This window comes from Abrus precatorius, unplaced genomic scaffold (genome assembly GCF_003935025.1).
Source record: "Abrus precatorius isolate BTA unplaced genomic scaffold, Abrus_2018 Scaffold8, whole genome shotgun sequence".
In the NCBI taxonomy this organism is placed as follows: Eukaryota; Viridiplantae; Streptophyta; class Magnoliopsida; order Fabales; family Fabaceae; genus Abrus; species Abrus precatorius.
This window is the reverse complement of record NW_020874428.1, coordinates 21063653-21081412: the sequence shown is the minus strand read 5'-3', so window position 1 is coordinate 21081412 and position 17760 is coordinate 21063653. Positions and strand designations below refer to the sequence as shown.

The 17760-nt window shown below is 32.7% G+C and overlaps 3 protein-coding genes across 7 annotated transcripts; 2 read left to right on the top strand and 1 right to left on the bottom strand.

Moving 5' to 3' along the window:
* On the top strand, window positions 1-2283 carry LOC113848003 (UDP-glycosyltransferase 87A1-like). Of its 2 annotated transcripts, none has more exons than XM_027477349.1 (2): window positions 1-586; window positions 1046-2283. In XM_027477349.1, the coding sequence occupies exons 1-2, from the start codon at window positions 91-93 to the stop codon at window positions 1939-1941; spliced, it is 1392 nt and encodes a 463-aa protein (XP_027333150.1). In that variant the 5' UTR covers window positions 1-90; the 3' UTR covers window positions 1942-2283. The 2 variants fall into 2 exon arrangements, with proteins under 2 accessions (XP_027333150.1, XP_027333151.1); XM_027477350.1 differs by having other exon boundaries at window positions 86-579; window positions 1048-2283.
* Window positions 2284-4534: 2251 nt separating this feature from the next.
* On the top strand, window positions 4535-7832 carry LOC113847426 (mitoferrin-like). The gene is made up of 2 exons (XM_027476525.1): window positions 4535-5665; window positions 7094-7832. Exons 1-2 carry the CDS (start codon window positions 4907-4909, stop codon window positions 7307-7309), a joined length of 975 nt encoding a protein of 324 aa, XP_027332326.1. The 5' UTR covers window positions 4535-4906; the 3' UTR covers window positions 7310-7832.
* A 3243-nt stretch (window positions 7833-11075) lies between these two features.
* LOC113874917 (shewanella-like protein phosphatase 1) lies at window positions 11076-17212 on the bottom strand. 4 transcript variants are annotated; one of them, XM_027513202.1, is made up of 10 exons: window positions 16851-17212; window positions 15878-15978; window positions 15491-15604; window positions 14717-14929; window positions 13825-13960; window positions 13478-13653; window positions 12894-12982; window positions 12618-12687; window positions 12204-12311; window positions 11076-11442 (listed from the first exon to the last, which is right to left on the bottom strand). In XM_027513202.1, the coding sequence occupies exons 1-9, from the start codon at window positions 17044-17046 to the stop codon at window positions 12225-12227; spliced, it is 1182 nt and encodes a 393-aa protein (XP_027369003.1). In that variant the 5' UTR covers window positions 17047-17212; the 3' UTR covers window positions 11076-11442; window positions 12204-12224. The 4 variants fall into 4 exon arrangements, 3 of the variants coding, with proteins under 3 accessions (XP_027369003.1, XP_027369002.1, XP_027369004.1); XM_027513201.1 differs by having other exon boundaries at window positions 11078-11531; XM_027513203.1 differs by lacking the exon at window positions 14717-14929 and having other exon boundaries at window positions 11078-11531.
* Between the last annotated feature and the right edge of the window lie 548 nt (window positions 17213-17760).

Genomic DNA, 17760 nt, shown 5'->3' with positions numbered 1-17760 from the left:
AAACAAAAAGTCATAAAAGCTCTTCTCTTCCACGTTCCAATCTAAGCTCATTCTCCCTCTTCCTTTGCTTTCCAAAGCACCCTTATCTATATGGAGGGTCCAATTCCAGTTTCACCAACCATCGCACGCCACGTGATGGCTGTGCCATACCCAGGTCGAGGCCACGTCAACCCCATGATGAACCTCTGCAAGCTGCTCGTGTCCAAGAACCCCAACATCCTCGTAACCTTCGTGGTCACCGAGGAATGGCTTGGCTTTGTTGGCTCCGATCCCAAACCCGACAACATCAAATTCGCCTCAATCCCCAACGTTATTCCCTCCGAACATAATCGAGCCAACGACTTCGTCAACTTCCTTCAAGCCGTTATGACAAAGATGGAAGCCCCTTTTGATCACCTACTCCATCGCCTTGATCTGCCTCCAACAATGATAATATACGACACTTACCTCTTCTGGGTGGTTCGCGTTGCCAACCGCCGGAGCATTCCCGTTGCGTCGTTTTTTCCTATGTCGGCGTCGTTTTTCTCCTTGCTTACACACTACCGTCTTCTGGACCAAAACGGTCACTATCCCGTAAACGTGTCAGGTCAGTTTCTTTCCATTCACCGCAAAGCCATATAAATTTATAGGTGTGTTTAAAAACATAATTACATATTTATTTAATATAGGATTTATCTTATTAAGTGCATGACAGTTATTTAAAAAAAAAATATTGAAATGTATTTCAGTACTTATTTAATAAAGTACAAATGTACTATTAAATACAATTCTTCTAATGCATTATTTAGTCCATGTAGCATTCCTCTTTCTATTGAGTCTATGTAGCCTTTAGAAGAGAGTTAATAATTATTTTCATATAGATTCCTCTAAACTCTTCCAAAGGCCACTAAATTACTAATTAAAGCTATTTGATAGGTTCATCCAGCAATCTAGCACTGAAGATAAATCTAAATATCTAGTAATGAACTATGTATAGATCAGAAAATTAAAGATGATTTTGATTTTTGACGGCTTCTGTGTATTGTTTAAATGGTTGCAACGGAAGAGGGTGAGAAACGTGTGGATTACATTCCGGGGAACACGTCAATTCGTCTGGCAGATTTTCCAAATAACGATGGAAGCTGGCAGAGCCGCAAATTGTTGCAAATGTCCTTGGATATTATACCATGGGTGCATAAAGCGCAATATCTGTTATTTTCTTCAGTATATGAGCTTGAGCCTAAAGCCATTGATGCTTTGAAAGCAGAGTTCTCTATACCCATTTACACTATTGCCCCTGTCATTCCTTATTGTGGTAATGGCCAAATTGATGGCTCTCTCAGCACCAACCATGCTGACCTTGGCTACTTTCAGTGGCTTGACAACCAACCCTCTGGCTCGGTGCTATACATCTCACAAGGGAGCTTTCTTTCGGTTTCAAGTGAACAAATAGATGAGATCGCGGCTGGTTTGCGCGACAGTGGTGTTCGGTTCTTGTGGATAGCGCGCTTGGAGACTTCTAGGTTGAAAGAGTTATGTGGGGATAGCGGACTAGTTTTGCCATGGTGTGATCAATTGAGGGTGTTGCAGCATCCTGCTATAGGGGGGTTTTGGTCTCATTGTGGGTGGAATTCCACTAAGGAAGGTATTTTCAGTGCTGTTCCTTTCCTTACCTCTCCAATTTTAATGGACCAACCCCTTAATAGTAAGTACATAGTCGAGGATTGGAAGATTGGGTGGAGGGTGAACGAAGAGGTTCAACAGAACACTTTGATTAAAAGAGATGAAATTGCTAGCCTTGTTAAAAAGTTTATGGATTTAGGTAGTGATGAAGCAAGAGATATGAGGAAAAGAGCCAGAGAGCTTCAGCAGCTATGTCGGAATGCAAGTGCCAGTGGTGGATCATCAGAAACTAATATGAATGCCTTTCTTGGGCATATATTACACGTTGCAAAGCCATAGAGTAAGATGTATGGTCTCGTTTTAATGCTCTAGTATCTTTTAGTATCTTTCAAAAGTGTAGGATCCGTTATCAAATCTCCTGATCATAAAAATTCATGATTCATGATGTGTTAGCTTCATGATGTGATAAAATAAACTGTCATATTGTTGGACGTTGGAAGATTTTGTTGCGTTAATAAAGAAGGGGAACCCTTACATGTGTTACATGGTACATTAGTAAAGGGTTCCTGACCTTCATGCTAGTTTTGAATTTTACTGCATGTGTTGTCTGTCTTTTTTTATATGTGTATTGTTAAAGCTAATTTTCTTAAATAGTCGGAGATCTTGAGCAATCTAGATCTGCGCTTGAAATGGCTGTTCTTGTATTTTACACGTGAAAAGCACACACGTTACTATCTCTAGTTACTGAATGTTAATGACACGACCGCGAAGGAACTGATGATTCGCCGTAAATTACGGTATGCGTTAAGAAGACATCATTTGTTAAATCCGAAGACCCAGTTCATTTATTTCCTATTATCTTGTCGTTGAAGGGGATTATAGATATGTTGAAACTGGGGGTTTTAATGTGTAATGATTTCTTAGAAATATCAAATTATCAATGATTCTAAAGATGATTGGAGGAAACTTTTACTGGCTGGCTTGTAGAATCTGAAAGGCAGAAAGATCGAATATGGAGCAATGTCAACAGAAGTTATAGGGAGGTATTAGGTGAAGGTATTGTAAATTTCCGTCCCACCTTTCAATATCTTGTTCAAGGCAGTATATATTTTTGCTATTGATAAGCATAAATTCTTGTTTCAAGCCGCTTTAGTTGAAAACAAATGGATTCCAACTCCCAAATCAACATACTAGAAAAATAATTGCAGAACATAACACTAACACTTATCATGAACTATCCTAAAAGTTTAAATTGTTGGGTGAAAGCACAAGAAACAGTTTTATATCTAAAACAGCCTTCACACACGAGTCATTTCAACTTGGAAAATGCATTGGCCTGTCTACCTAAGTTTCAAAATTTACCTTTCATTTTAAAATAGGGACAGTAAGGATCAAAGTGTAGAACAGACCACACATCACGTGGTCTTTCGTTTCATGCTATTCTAGATATGATAGTTTTTTGCCGATGTTTCATCAAGTTTTCCAATTACCAGGATCGGAGAAAAAGGGGTACAAACATTTTTTCCAATCTAATCTATTAAAAAAATGTCCAAATATAAGGGTGAGTTCACTTTATAAAGGATCCTTATTTAACACGTGTATATGTTTAATATGATCATTTTATATTATTCAGCAACATAAAAGAATCAAAGTCAAACCAAATTTGCCTGGATAATAAAATGAGATAATTTATAAAATTAATCTGAATTTACCTTAAAAATAAATTTTCTTATTTATATAATTGGCCATATTTAAATGTCATTTATGTTTCTTTTTATAAATATGAAATATAACTTCAAAACTATAAGTTAAGTTAGAACGCACATGTTTGGTAGTCATTGTCCAAGCATAGTATTCACTTTATTTTTTTTATGACTTTTTCTTTTAAATTTAATCTAATTTAACTTGCAAATATTCTTAATTTAATAATTTTGTCATGTATTTAACCAAAAAAATTATGAATACATAACAATAATAATTATATTAAAATATACAAACAATATAATATTTAATTATGAGTTGTTACATTATTAAAAATTGTTGAGTTTTATAATAACTATATTAAAAGCTACATTGACAACACTTTTTAATTAAAAAATTCCAATTAATGAACAAAAAATAAAATTTTATTTCTCATAATTAGATCAAAATTATATTTATTTTTTATTATAGAAATGAAAGGATTAGTTTATAAAGTAAATATACTAAATAAAAATAATTTAATTTGAGTGTACTATCATAGTAATGATTTTTTTTTTAATTTTATGATCAATTAAAATACATGGTTAATATAATTTTATATTAACTATAATAGAATTTAATGATTCACGTTGATGATAGAATAGTGTCCGATTGAATTACTGTGTAAAAATGATATATTTAAATTTAATTTAAATAAAAATAAATATATTCATTTTTAAAAAAAATATAAAGTATATTTAATAATTAAAGTAATTTAAAAATGTAAAAAAGTGAGAGAATTTTAAAACATATATGTAGTATAAAAGAATACTCTGTCTATTTATACAGGAAGTGAATTATTAACTAAAATAATTTTCTTAAACAGTTTATCAGTTGTATTTTTTTAAAATTAAGATTGTTTAAAATATGAAGTGGGAATTACACTCTACTTCATTACAATGACTTAATTTTTTTAAAATTTTATTTCAAATTTTAAAATAAAAAATACTATTTCATTTTTTATTATTTTATATAATATTTTAATACTTAATATATTATTTTAAAATGAATTAAATTTAAATTTATTATAATTTGTTATATTTTATACATGTTATGTGTAAGATAGAGTTAAGTTAAGGTAATTTTTTTAAAATAATATTTTAAATAATAGTTATTCCTGAGAAGTATACTGGGAGAGAGACAAAAGTGAAACATGAAAAAGCCTATGATTCCCAAAAATTTGGAACCCTACCTCGTTATTTAATCAATCAAGCACAGATGCAAAGTCCACAACGCAGTCTTCGTGTTCAATCCAGCCTCCATCTTAGACTTTCCATTGCCAAAACCACTCATCCCAATCACAAGACAGAACTGCAAAGGAAGTAACCCTTATCTTCTCACACAGCACCTTCCGATTCCCCAGGAATGCAACAACCACTCCTCTGTTTTGGCACTCGATAATCATAATCTTTTATGGCCCAAAAACAAACTTCAGAAAAATCCCCAAACCAAAATATCAATCCCCTCACAAAATTCCCAATTCTCACTATATATCCCTCCTTTCATACCCTAATCACCTAATTTTAATTTTAATTTTAATTTAATTTTTTTCTTTTGAGAAGTAATGGCCACAGACGCGAGGGCTAAGTTCCAAAACCCTGATTTGCGCTCCGATTTCCATTCGGACTTAACGGTGTCAAGTCACGACGGTCTTCACTTCTGGCAGTTCATGATTGCTGGATCCATCGCTGGGTGCGTTGAACACATGGCTATGTTCCCCGTTGACACCGTTAAAACCCATATGCAAGCCCTCGGTTCCTGCCCCATCAGATCCGTTACGGTCCGTCAAGCCCTTCGTTCCATTCTCCAATCCGAAGGCCCCTCCGCTCTCTATCGCGGTATCGGCGCCATGGGCCTCGGCGCCGGCCCCGCTCACGCTGTTTATTTCTCTGTCTACGAGACTTGCAAGAAGCGCTTCTCCGACGGAAACCCCAATAACGCCGTTGCGCATGCCGCTTCCGGTGTGTGCGCCACCATCGCCAGTGATGCAGTGTTCACGCCCATGGACATGGTGAAACAGCGGTTGCAGCTGAGTAATAGCGCTTACAAGGGGGTCTGGGATTGTGTGAAGAGAGTGATGAGTGAGGAGGGGCTGGGAGCGTTCTATGCGTCGTATAGGACCACCGTGGTGATGAATGCGCCGTTCACCGCCGTGCACTTCGCCACCTATGAGGCCGCGAAACGAGGTCTTATGGAGGTCTCGCCGGAGAGCGTTGATGATGAACGGTTGGTGGTTCATGCCACTGCCGGGGCTGTCGCCGGTGCTTTGGCTGCTGCGATTACAACGCCACTTGATGTTGTTAAAACTCAATTACAGTGCCAGGTATAGTTGTAATTATAGCTGTTTATTGAATTGGTGATTGCTTTTCTTAATTAGATTTTTAGAATTGGTATATTTAGTTTAATAGAGTTTGACTTGGTTTGGGCATTCCTTCTAGGTTTAAATTTTGAACAATGTGGTATTTCTGGAATTTGTGTCTTGTGGTGTGGAAAAGAAGTGGATAGCAATATCTTGTCAAATTTGAGTGTGTGATAATTGTATTTGAATGGAGCTTAGATGCTATTGTCGCTAATCTCTCCTATCCTTTTTAGTTAGTCTCAGGATCTGTTTTGTGTACATGTGGATGTTTAAAAACGGTAGAGAATGTATTAAAAAAAGTGTGATAATCATTTTTGCTTTTAGTTTGGTAATATTCAACCTATGGTGCTCCAAAATGAAGTTGTGCTCTTGGGTCTTCTATGTCTTCTCTGTTGTGTAGGATTTCTTTTCCTTCTTTTAGTTGTGCCATGACCTCTTTCTCTGACTGAGAATCTTTCTTCTATCTAAATTAAGAAACAATGAAGCTGGGTGCCAATAGGCTACTAGTGTATTTTGCTAAGGGACATGTTTATTATTAGAATGTAGAACTTTTGCATTAACGTATGGAATTTGGTATATTGCCCATCTAATCTGTTAGCCTGTCCTCCTTTGATAGAATATGACATACCCCCTTAAATCCCCACTAAAGTTTTGATTTTCCCTATAGTTGATAATATCTCTATTAAGTTTAATGCAGAGAGGGAGAGAGATGGTAAAATTTAGACTTTACAAATGATACCTGAGTAACATAAGAAGAAAAGAGTTATACTCAGATGAACCATTGGCATATGTGGGGAGTGAGGACTGAATTGAAAAATAGAGAAAGGAAATTTGACATTGATTTAATTGAGAAAATGATGACCAACAGAGAAGGAAACCTGCTAGAAATATGGTGAGAGAATGAGGATTCATGGTGTCTCTGAGTATCCCAGCATGAAATTTTTAGAATGTTATTGAATGTTAGTGTTGTTGATTTGGCACTTGGGCATATTAACCTTGGATAATCTTCTTGTCTAGGTTAAGGAGCTGACATAATCTTTATACATTTATATCATCTTCTCTCATTGCTTGTATCAGGATTGTTTTAGGTTTATAAGACCAACAATGATACATCAGAATAATTTAAAATTTTCCAGTTGAAACAGAAGGTTTTGAGTTAGATTGGGGTTTCTGCAATCATGTCAGGAATATTATTATTATAGTGCAATGTGATGTTTGATCTAGTTGATACTTCTTTATTTGAAGATTGATTGTGTTACAACTATTATATAAATGTATGGTAGGGTTTACAAATGATAAGTCTGGGACTGGGAGAATCAGACAGCTAATTTTTTTTAAGCTCTTATCTTTCCATTCCTTGGTTAATATATCTTGACCTGGTTGATGGTGCAGGGCGTCTGTGGTTGTGATAGGTTCAAAAGTGGTTCAATTGGGGACGTCATCAAAACGATAGTGAAAAAGGATGGATACAGAGGGCTCATGCGAGGATGGATTCCAAGGATGCTCTTTCATGCTCCCGCAGCTGCTATTTGCTGGTCTACATATGAAGCTGGAAAGTCTTTTTTCCAAGATTTCAATCAGCGGAAAGAGATCGGCACTGTCACCTAAGTAACACGAGTTAGAATATTCATCATTCTTCAGTTCCATTATGTAGATGATTCTGTCTGCCAACATTGATACAAGTGCTTCAAACGGGCGTGAGCAAGCAACGCTTGCTCATTTTTCTTGATACAAGTTCTCAGTTCGAACTTCAAATAATATGCAGAAGGCATCGGATTAACATGAGTCCAAAGCTAATTTTTCTTGTACACATTGTGAGTTTTAATTAAGATTTCTTTTTTCTTCTTTAGCTTTTTGCTAGTTTCATTTGGATAGAACATTATTCCATGAAAACATCTCCACGCCATATGAAATTTTTTCCTTAGTTTCATGGCAATGTAAGTTTTAATTATGTAAAAGATTATTTGATATTCTGAAATTCAAGGAATCTCATTTCCTGCCAAAATTGTTGTTTGTAGTATTTATCTTTTGCACTTTAGTTGTTCAGCCTTTGAGAAAGCCAGGTAGAATAGGTTATTAACTTCGCTGATTATGTCTCTTCCTTATTTTCTATTAATTATATGATAATTTGACAAAAAAAATGTGTAGAGTTATGTCAAAATGTCCAATAACTGGGAGCTAACCTTATGATATTATTTTCAATTCGTTCATTGCAGCTTGGAGATTCAAATTAGGATGGGATACATATCATATGATGAGGTTTTATGAGATACTTAGTTGTCTGCATTTTTAATTCTCAGAATTTCAAAATAAGTATTTTAAACCTGTATAAAATTCATTTAAATTTATTCTCAGAATTTCAAAATAACTACTTTTATAAGCGATGTGGGAATCTTAGCTTCTCATAAGATTTAAATAGATCTGGGTGACTAGTATGTTTAAGCATCGATTAAGTATTTAAGAAATATTTTTTTTTAATAAAAACTTGGTAAGAAAGGATTTGCATCATGTATTTTATTTTTTGATAAAATTCTTCTCTTGTAATCTTTTAATGGTTTTTGAGAGAATTTGCCACTTTAGAAAATTTATGTTCATTCTACAAAATGATTTCAGGCTAAACTTCATTTATGGAGATGAATTTGAATCTCTTCCTATTGTGCCAGGAATTGAACATAATTTTTTTTATATATAAAATTAACTTTAATAAATTTTGTATTTTTTTTCTTTCTCTCTCGTACCTAACGATCATTTCTCAATTTATATATTCAAGTTTCTTTTTCTTCTAATACCTAATTATTTTCTTCCTTTCACTTCTCACTCAACTCTTCTCTTTTCTTTATTACATATTCAACTTATCTCTTTTTCTTTTCACTTTCACCTGTGTACCCACATTTTTCTCTTTTCTTTATATGCAATTTCATCCTCCTCTCTTACAAATATCATACTCTACTTATTCTTCTCATCTCTATTCATCCTCAGTTCCCTTTTTTTAAGAGTACAAAATTTACTTAAGTGAATTTGTAAAATTTACTTAAGTCAACAAAATTTGATTAGACTAATTGTGTCAAAAAAATTTTATTGTCTTTTCTATTTTCATTTAAACAAAAGTTAAGAAAAAGTGTAAACATTCAAAAGTTATTTGTATTTTGTTATTTTTAATTACTATTTAGTTTTGGAATCCTAGAATATGCTCTCCCCATGCTCTTTTTACTTTGTATATATCAATTAGAATTGATGATGCACCTTTTGTTTGTGTTGGAGATTGTAATATGTATTATTTTTTTTATTCGTATCAATTTTTATTATTTTTATAATTTAATTTTTAAATGTGTTTAATATTTTTTAAAATTAAATTTTAGAAGTTATTTATAAACTAAAGAATATAATTTTTTAAAAAAGTAAATCATTTTCAGAATTTAATTTTTGAAAATAGTTTGTAAATGATTTTAGAATTTGATTTTCAAAAATAATTTATAAATAACTATTAAATTGATTTTTAAAATATATTGAATATTATAGAACAAAAATAAGGTAGTGAGCAACTACTAAGATGGGTAGTACAAAAGTAATCTTTATCTTTGTTTTGGGCAGCAGAGACCTTGAAAAATTACCTGTATCATCTGCAGTTTTGACGGAAACTGCAGACTGCAGTTTTTCGCTCACTTAATCTCACTTAAGCGAATTTTGACAAAAAGTGATTTTGACTTAAGTTAAAAAGAATTACTTAAACTAATTTTGCTTAAGTTAGAAAAACTCGTTTAAGCGAAAGCGAAAATACACTACAACATCTTCTTCTTTATGCCTATTTTCGTTTAAACGAATCCAAATTTGCTTAAGTAAAAATACGTAGAAAGATTATTCTCGCTCTCTCTTTCTCTCTCTTTCACCCACTCACTCAGCCCCTCCTTCTCTTATCTCTTTCTTTTCCTCCCACTCTACTCCTCCTCCTCCTTTCCTTCTCACTTAACAGTTCTCAATTTCTTCTTCTCTTTCACCCAGCTCCTCCCATTTCCCTCTCTTTCCAATCTAGCTACCTTCTTCTTCCATCCCTCTCACTTAGTCCCTTTCTTTCTTTCCCTTTCCCATCTCTTCTTCCTTCAGCCCCACCTAATCTCCTTCCCTTTCTCTCCTCATCTAGCTCTCCTCCCCTCCCCTTCACTCCCACTCATCCTCCTCCCTTTCTCTCCTCATCTAGCCCTTCTCCTTCTCTCCCTCTCCTTCGTGCTCTTGCTCCCATATCTCTCTTAGCCTCTCTTTCTCTCTTCTTCTTTTGATTTTTTTAGTCATTCTTTCAAAATTCACTTAAATGAATTTTTTTTACTTAAGCGAAATTGACTTAAACAATTTTTTTTATTAAGTCAAAATCAAGCGATCTGGATCCTGAAATATTTCATTGTTTATTTATGCTGATGTAAGACCACAATCACATATACTCTGTGTTTGAGTATGTTGTTTTTATTTATTTGTGGTAGAATGTCAAGATACAAATGGATTGTGCTACATCTTGTTGGTAATTTTCAGTGGAATAATGTTTGAGACTTGGATTATGTTAGTGGGGAATTATCATTCTGTCTTTATTTGTTTGTTTTAGAATTTCAGAATATAAATGTATTGTGCTACATGATACATTCATGATGGTAATTTTCAGTGGAGAGATTCTAGATTTGGAATATGATCATGGGAAAGGAAGGGCATGGGATTATGAGATGTTGATAAGTTGTCCTTGATAATTATAGGCAATAAGAGCTACATTATAATCTAAAATTTATTATTTTTATGTTGTGCTTATATAGCCAGTGAATAAAGGTTTAAGGTGGTTCACGGGAATATAGACCGTGTGATGATGCTTAATGACATTAGTTATGATAAATAATTTAATTTTTATTTTTTACATGAAAATAGATTACTAGTATTTTTTTTTCTAAAGTCAGAGATTATAAGATGATTAGTTGATTTTCTTGACTTATTTCTTATGTGTTATAAACAACTTTTATTTTTTAAAATGGTTTTATTCAATTGATTTATTTATTCTAGATAAACTTATACATGTTAGGTCTCATTAATTATATATTTTTTAAAATAATTGAAAAGGGAGACAGTTGAAAATGATAAAACCAATAAATAAGAGAGAAAAAAAACATAATTTACCTTTTTTCTAATTAGATAAAAGTGCATAATTACATGCATATAGATCGTTATTCAATTTGTCTGACCTTTTATTATTTTTTTGTAAACTGAAATTATACCAAACCTAGACATACACAAAACCAAATTTACTTTTTAACTTTAGTGTACTCAAAACCAAATTGGTCGATTCCTCAGTTTAATTCTTCTGAATGATTTGGTTGTGGCCAATGAACACCCAATAACAGACAAAATATACTCATCCATTCTGAAGGGGCAGTAGGCATGTCAAGAATTTGAAACGAGAATAAATATCATACTTAGATATTGACATGAGGAAACTATATGCGGTCAAATGGGGTTGATCAGCACAAACAATGGAGCAATTTACACTGGGACTGGTTAATGTAATTGGTGATAATGTAACAGATTCAGAAGTACAATATTTGGATTATTTGCCCTCCAATTTATTTTTTTCTTGCTGTATATCCTATTTTCACCTTGCTTTTAAGCCATTAGCAGGGGCTACATTTAACTGCAACATATCTGGCTTGAAATTCCTTCAGGATTTTTTCGGTTGCCAAAATTGGTGCACTGTTCCAGTCTTCACAATTTCTCTGTGAAGCAAACAACTAATAAGTGACAAGAATTGGTCAATGTGTATTGCATAAATTTGCCAATGTTGGATTTCACTTGTCGGATGTTCCTGCTTCATGCATAAGTACAGTAGAAATCTATCAGTGGGGATTTTACTTTTGGTTCCTACTAAATCACTAATATGCTATATACTTCAATTTTATGCAAAAAATTGAACCACAACTAAAATCCATTTAGAGCAAAGTCTTTTCTAATTGGACTAATTTTTTATTGATTCATCTTTTAAAAGAGTGATCAATTCCATGATTCAATTTTTTTTTCTTCTCTTTCCCCTCTTTTCTGCTTGGTTTTCTAGAATGTTACATAGTTTGATACCAGTGCAATAATTTTACATCATTCTGCTTTTCAAGAGATTTTTGGGATAAAAAATAGATTTGAGAAATGCTAGCAATACACTTTTTGTGATTGGTCTATTTTTAAAAAAAATCAAATCACTGTCTCATAAATCAATCATTTTTTAAAAATTGCTTTGACTATTTTACTCTATAACTCAGTTCCAAAAAGTGTATTGAAAAGTGTGCTCAAAAGAGTGTAATGTTAGGATTCCACAACTATACAAATTTAGGTGTAGGGGGCACCCACAGTGAGTGAAATGTGTCAACTTGCAAATGTTGCAACACCAAAGTCTATATTGTCTTTGAATAGTAATCACTTTCAAATATTCAATTGAATCTGTAACAGAACAATCAATAATAGACAACCAACTAGTAAATTAATATACCTGTTGCATCATTTTTGTGTCTCAAGTATATGCAGCAGCTTGAAGTTCATTATGTCTGTCCCTTTTGCTCCGTATAACTCTTGCGTTATTGTCTATAATTTCTAGAACCTGGAAAATATGAACTCTACCGTAAATTCCAAAAACTACTTTTAAGTCAATCAAGATTTGAAAGAAACAGGACCTAACTACAAGATAAAATCAATTTACTTTTTTACATAGTTGAAATGTTAACAACAGTGCTACTTTCCCACAAAAAATCCAAGGCTTTTCTATGGGGAGTGAGCACCGGGCACTGTCCTGAAGAAAGGTTCAGAAGCACATAATTATCTCTCAAAATATTTAGTTTATAACTAAAGTATTTATTATTTAACGAGTCACACACAAATGTTTAACTGAGCCGTGGCATTGTTTTACCTCTGGTCTCGAATTAAGAACTCCGCTGGACATTCCAACATCTATGCGCCATATGCTACAATTGTATTTACTGCAAGAAGCAAAGAACTCATTTCAATAAATAGAATTATTCCATCCACAACGCACTAACAGACCTAGACATTGTATAATCACTTAAAGTTGTTAAACTTCAAGTATGGTAGATATACGAATTATCACTACATCTAAAAATTGAGATTTGTGACAGCTTGATCTTGAGGTTATTTAAACCATGTTTGAAGAGTTAGCTTCCCTTACCAATTTACACCTATAGTTTGAGGAGTGTGCCCGACTACCATTGCCTTAGCACCAACTGCTTGCAGTGTCTCCTCAAGCATGGAAAATACCTAAAGATCATATTTAGTTTCAAAAAGTCAATCCAAGTCAGCTAGAGACAATTCCATTAATCTTCTAAGGATCTCACAAAACAAGTTAAAGAATGTTAGTAAGTAATTGGACATAAATTAAGAAACATTTGAAAAAGCAACACAAAAGTCCCCATACTAATTTGAAACTGTTTTTGACATTTTTCGGTAGCACTAAAAAAAATATTGTGGGTGCAAAGATGGAGTCAAGAAGCTTGCTTTGGAGGAATAGACTACTTGCATTTCTGGAGACACCAGATGGACATTATTACACGCATGAAATAAATTTGAAACTTCTTGGATGCATTTTTTTGTAAAGATTCATGTTTCTCTAAGGAGAATTGCACTGACCATAACAATGTTTTTTTTTTGTTTCAAGGGGGGCAGGGATAGTTATTGACTTATGTTTCTATTAACCCCACATTAAATCTTCCTATTAATTACAGAATACTGTCACAATCTTATTAATACATTTACCTGTTTATCCGGATAGTCCACCAAATCCTGTGAGTCTCTTGAGTATAAACGATTCCAAACAACACTATCATAACCCCTAGTGGCAATAAAAGGGAGTTTGACAGTATTGTCATTCTCATGCAGACCTCTCATATAATTGGACACTTCTTTATTCATCCTCTCTATGCCATATGCAACTACAGAAAATGAAAGGGGAAGAAAATGTTGAAGAAAATAATATCTGCCATTTGGAATTAGATTAAAATAGAACAAATTTGAAACAGGCAACCATAGCATTATAGTAGACACTGCACAAGTAAAATATCCATCTCAAGTCAAACAAAATGAAAATGCCATAAAATATTTACCATGATGAGGAAGAAGGCCACCGTGACAGAAGATCCAATCATTGACCTTAAGTACAACAGCATGCCTTGCAAGCTCACGTGCCAGAGGCCCACCGGGCCTAAAGAGGATTGATCTGGCAATTAATCCCTTTTGTCTCTGTTCTAATAATTGGAAAACTTTATCAGAAAACAACAATAAAATATCATATTTTTAATAACATAGAGCTTCTTTTTGAAATAACAAAACTTATGCTGTACTAAAAAGATGACAAATTATGATCCCAGATACAAGTACATGATCATATAGGTCTCTAAGATTTCCCTTTATTAGCTTTTGATCAAGAGGACAATTTTATTGATTCCAAATTATGTAAATCTCTTCAGTGAGTTCAAATTATCATGTTTAATATAGTTATATCGATTTCTAAAACTCATTTAAGTATGTCAATTACTTAATTATTTTATTATAATTCAAATTTGTTACCCTTAGTTATCTCCTAAATGAGTAAAATGTACATTTGATTGCGTCTAGCAAATCATAACTTTGAAGGGAGAGTACTGTTAGATATAATATAATTCATGTGCTTTCACTGTGTAGTGTATACTTTTGAGATAATTTATTCACGACATGATATCGAAGTCTTGCAACCATGGGTACAAAGTTTGATCGTTGTTGCTATAATTTTAGTATAGTTGGTTCAAAACAAGTATTTACACTAATTTAAAACAAACATCTATGCTAAGTTTTTCAATTCTTTTTCTAGTATGTTGATGCGTTGAATTGGGCGTAAGGATACAACTTTTTTTAGGTAATTCAACCAAAGCAGTTTGAGAAACAGAAATTTATGCTTGCTAACTATAAAATATAATTACTATACATGTTAATGAAAAGTAGGCCAGAAATTCATAGTACCTTCACTAAATTCCATGGTCCCCAATAATTTTTTGACATTGTTCGATTTTCTTTCCACCTTTCAGAGACATCAACCCAACCAGTAAAAGTTTCTTCCCAATCATTTTTAGAACCATTGATATATTCCAAGAAATCATTGCATTCATCAAATCCCCCAGAGTCAACATATCTGAAATCCCCTTCCACATTCATGGTCTCATGGTTTCCATTCACCTAGGTCAAGCAATTTCAGCTAAGGAAATTTACCTCAACAAAATGATAATAGCTAAAAGATAATGGAACAGGTTCGTCAGATTTTACAAATAATTTCTAATTAATACTTATGTTAGAATATATGAAAATAACTTATCATATCTATCTTAGATTATCCTTTAGATTACTTTCCCTACTTCCCATTATCTTTTAGGATTGGTTACATATTTCTTTATCTCATGATTTGTTTTTCTTATTTAGTTAATATTTCTTACTAGTATTAAAAAAAGTTACTGTCCTAGGTTTTGCACGCACTTCAATATATTGTAATACATTTCATTATATGATAGAATATTATAAAAAATCTCTCTTCTCACTATTCTCTCCTTCAATGCCTAAAATTCCATAATTTCAACAACTTAGATTTAGATGAAGACAGAAGCTTTATAATGTATCAGGAATTGTCATCTCCTAGGTGGTGTTGTTTGTAACATTCAGTTATTAAATATAGTAAATTGAGTGCTTTATGTCTGTGTAACAGTGACTGAAACGTTTTAAGTTTCAAAGTCACAAATGACAAACCTGAAACACAGCTCCACCTTTTGCTTTTGCCTGTTGATCCAATGAGCGCAGTAAGGACAAGATAGCAATTTCATCTTCACCTCGATCTAGTATATCACCTAGTTGAACCAACACCTAGTACATTGAGGGGAAAAAATTATTTGTTAAAATATGTCAGCTTTAGGATATATATATATATATATATATATATATATATATATATTGTTTAACTTTTGTCAGGTGTGCAGATAAGCGAATGACCATAAAGTTACCTCAATTTCATTTGCATAGGTTTGATCATTCCATAAATTTAGTCATTTTCAACAACTTAATTACATCAAATTGTATAATAGAGGCTACTGATTCCCATTAAGAAAAAAAAAATCTATTTGAGAATAGTAAGCATACAGATTCTCCACCAATCCATAAGTCTTGACCATCAGAGCTCAATACACCAGCCATTTCAAGTGCATATCTAGCTTGCTTAAGATCTCCATGTAGATCTCCAACTGTTCAAGAAAATTAGCTTCAACAAGACATATCAAAGACAGACAAAATGCAATAAAAATATAAAAAATAGACCAGAAAATGATTATCAAGAACACCATCAAGATAGTGAATTAATCAAAGGACAAAATCCTGTCCAAAGAAACTTCATCACTTCGACTTTGACCATTTATAATGAAGTTCCACAATTCTAGACTATAAAAAGAGAAATGAAAATACTTATTCATATCCACCACAAAAATCAACAACAACAAATAGCAAGAATTAATAAAGAAGTATCAGGAAATACTAAAGACAGAGAGATGTGTTTGAGATTTCTTAATAAAGATTCCAAAATCAAAACTAAGACCCCAATTTACACATCAGCCATAAATTTGTAGCAGCTCAACAGCACTTCAGTTCAACTTTAATCGAAGAATCATTAAGTTGAATTTATAACTATAAGGTTCTTCTTTCAGTCTCATTCAGCTATAGTCCATGCGATCCATATTATACACATACTAATCAGGGTATGGTAACATCAGGCTTTTAAACACATAAACCTTAACGCCGAACCTAGGACCGCATAGTTTAGTGTCAAGACCTGATCCTCATACAATCGAACCAGCACACGATGGTATATGATCCACATTTTGATCATGCAAATTAATATTATTCTAAGCATTCAGCTCAAAAACATCAAATTCAAACACGAGTACTGAGTATTGACTACGGTAAGACCACAATATTACATAACGATCATTGGAAGCTGATGCAATTTTTTTTTAAAAGCAACAACAACTTAAGACTCTGCTAAGAACATCCAAATTCCCAAATAAAAATTAGAAAGCAAACAAATGGATGCAGCAAAAAACTCGGAATAAAAAAACCAAACCAGCAAGAATTCTGCGACCAGGAGCAGAAACAAAACTAGGAGGATCTCCACTGACAACAATGGGTTTCAAGGAACTTCCTAAGCTATGATTATTGTTGTTATGAAGAAGCAAAGAAGAAGAAAGTGAAGTTTCGGTGAGCTTGCGAGGATGAGAAGGTGGGGGAAATGGTGATGAGTTTATACAGAGTGACGCCATGTTGATGTTGGGAAGATCATTTACTATGTTCGCATTACTCAACTTCCAATGAAAACCACAAAAGAGACCGTTTTCTGACACAAAATTCACAGAAAGCTCCTCAGCCAAGCATTTGGTATCCGTATTCGTTTCTCGTACGTGAGAACTAAGAAGATAGCATTTTATTTTTAATGCGTTTCTAGCTTCTACTTTATGCTAACTTTTTCCAATTTTATTTAGATGATAATAACAAATAAAATTATTATTTTATTTTAAATGATGCCTGTATTATATCTCTATTTTTATTTAAGGAAACAGAAATAAATATAAGTACCAAATTAATAATTACAACTTTTTAAAACTATAGTATTCATTAATCCAACAAAATAAAATTACATATTCTTATGTGTTAATCTATTTATATTATAATTGAGAGTTCGTCGTCTGACTTTTCTCTCTACTTTTTCTCCTAAAATTATTACACCATACACACGTGTGTGTATATATATATATATATATATATATATATATATATATATATATAACATTGAATTCTTAAAATAATATATAGATTATATTAAAAAAATATTCTCTTGAAGATTAAAAAACCCTAAAAATAAGTTGTTAGATGATCCATCAATTATAATATGTATTGACAACAATAAAATATATTTATAAAAAATATATAAATAATAACAAAGCATTTTTTTATCATAAAGTTTAAATATTTTATTT

Excerpts from the sequence above, each read along its gene's own strand:
- LOC113874917 (XM_027513202.1), bottom strand. The coding sequence starts at position 17,046 with ATGGCGTCACTCTGTATAAACTCATCACCATTTCCCCCACCTTCTCAT. Across the intron at positions 15,979-16,850 it reads TGGTCGCAGAATTCTTGCTG|TTGGAGATCTACATGGAGAT; the intron begins GTTTGGTTTTTT and ends TTTCTTGAACAG. Across the intron at positions 13,961-14,716 it reads GACCATGGAATTTAGTGAAG|AGACAAAAGGGATTAATTGC; the intron begins GTACTATGAATT and ends TTATTAGAACAG.
- LOC113847426 (XM_027476525.1), top strand. The coding sequence starts at position 4,907 with ATGGCCACAGACGCGAGGGCTAAGTTCCAAAACCCTGATTTGCGCTCC. Across the intron at positions 5,666-7,093 it reads AAACTCAATTACAGTGCCAG|GGCGTCTGTGGTTGTGATAG; the intron begins GTATAGTTGTAA and ends TTGATGGTGCAG.
- LOC113848003 (XM_027477349.1), top strand. The coding sequence starts at position 91 with ATGGAGGGTCCAATTCCAGTTTCACCAACCATCGCACGCCACGTGATG. Across the intron at positions 587-1,045 it reads CTATCCCGTAAACGTGTCAG|AGGGTGAGAAACGTGTGGAT; the intron begins GTCAGTTTCTTT and ends TTGCAACGGAAG.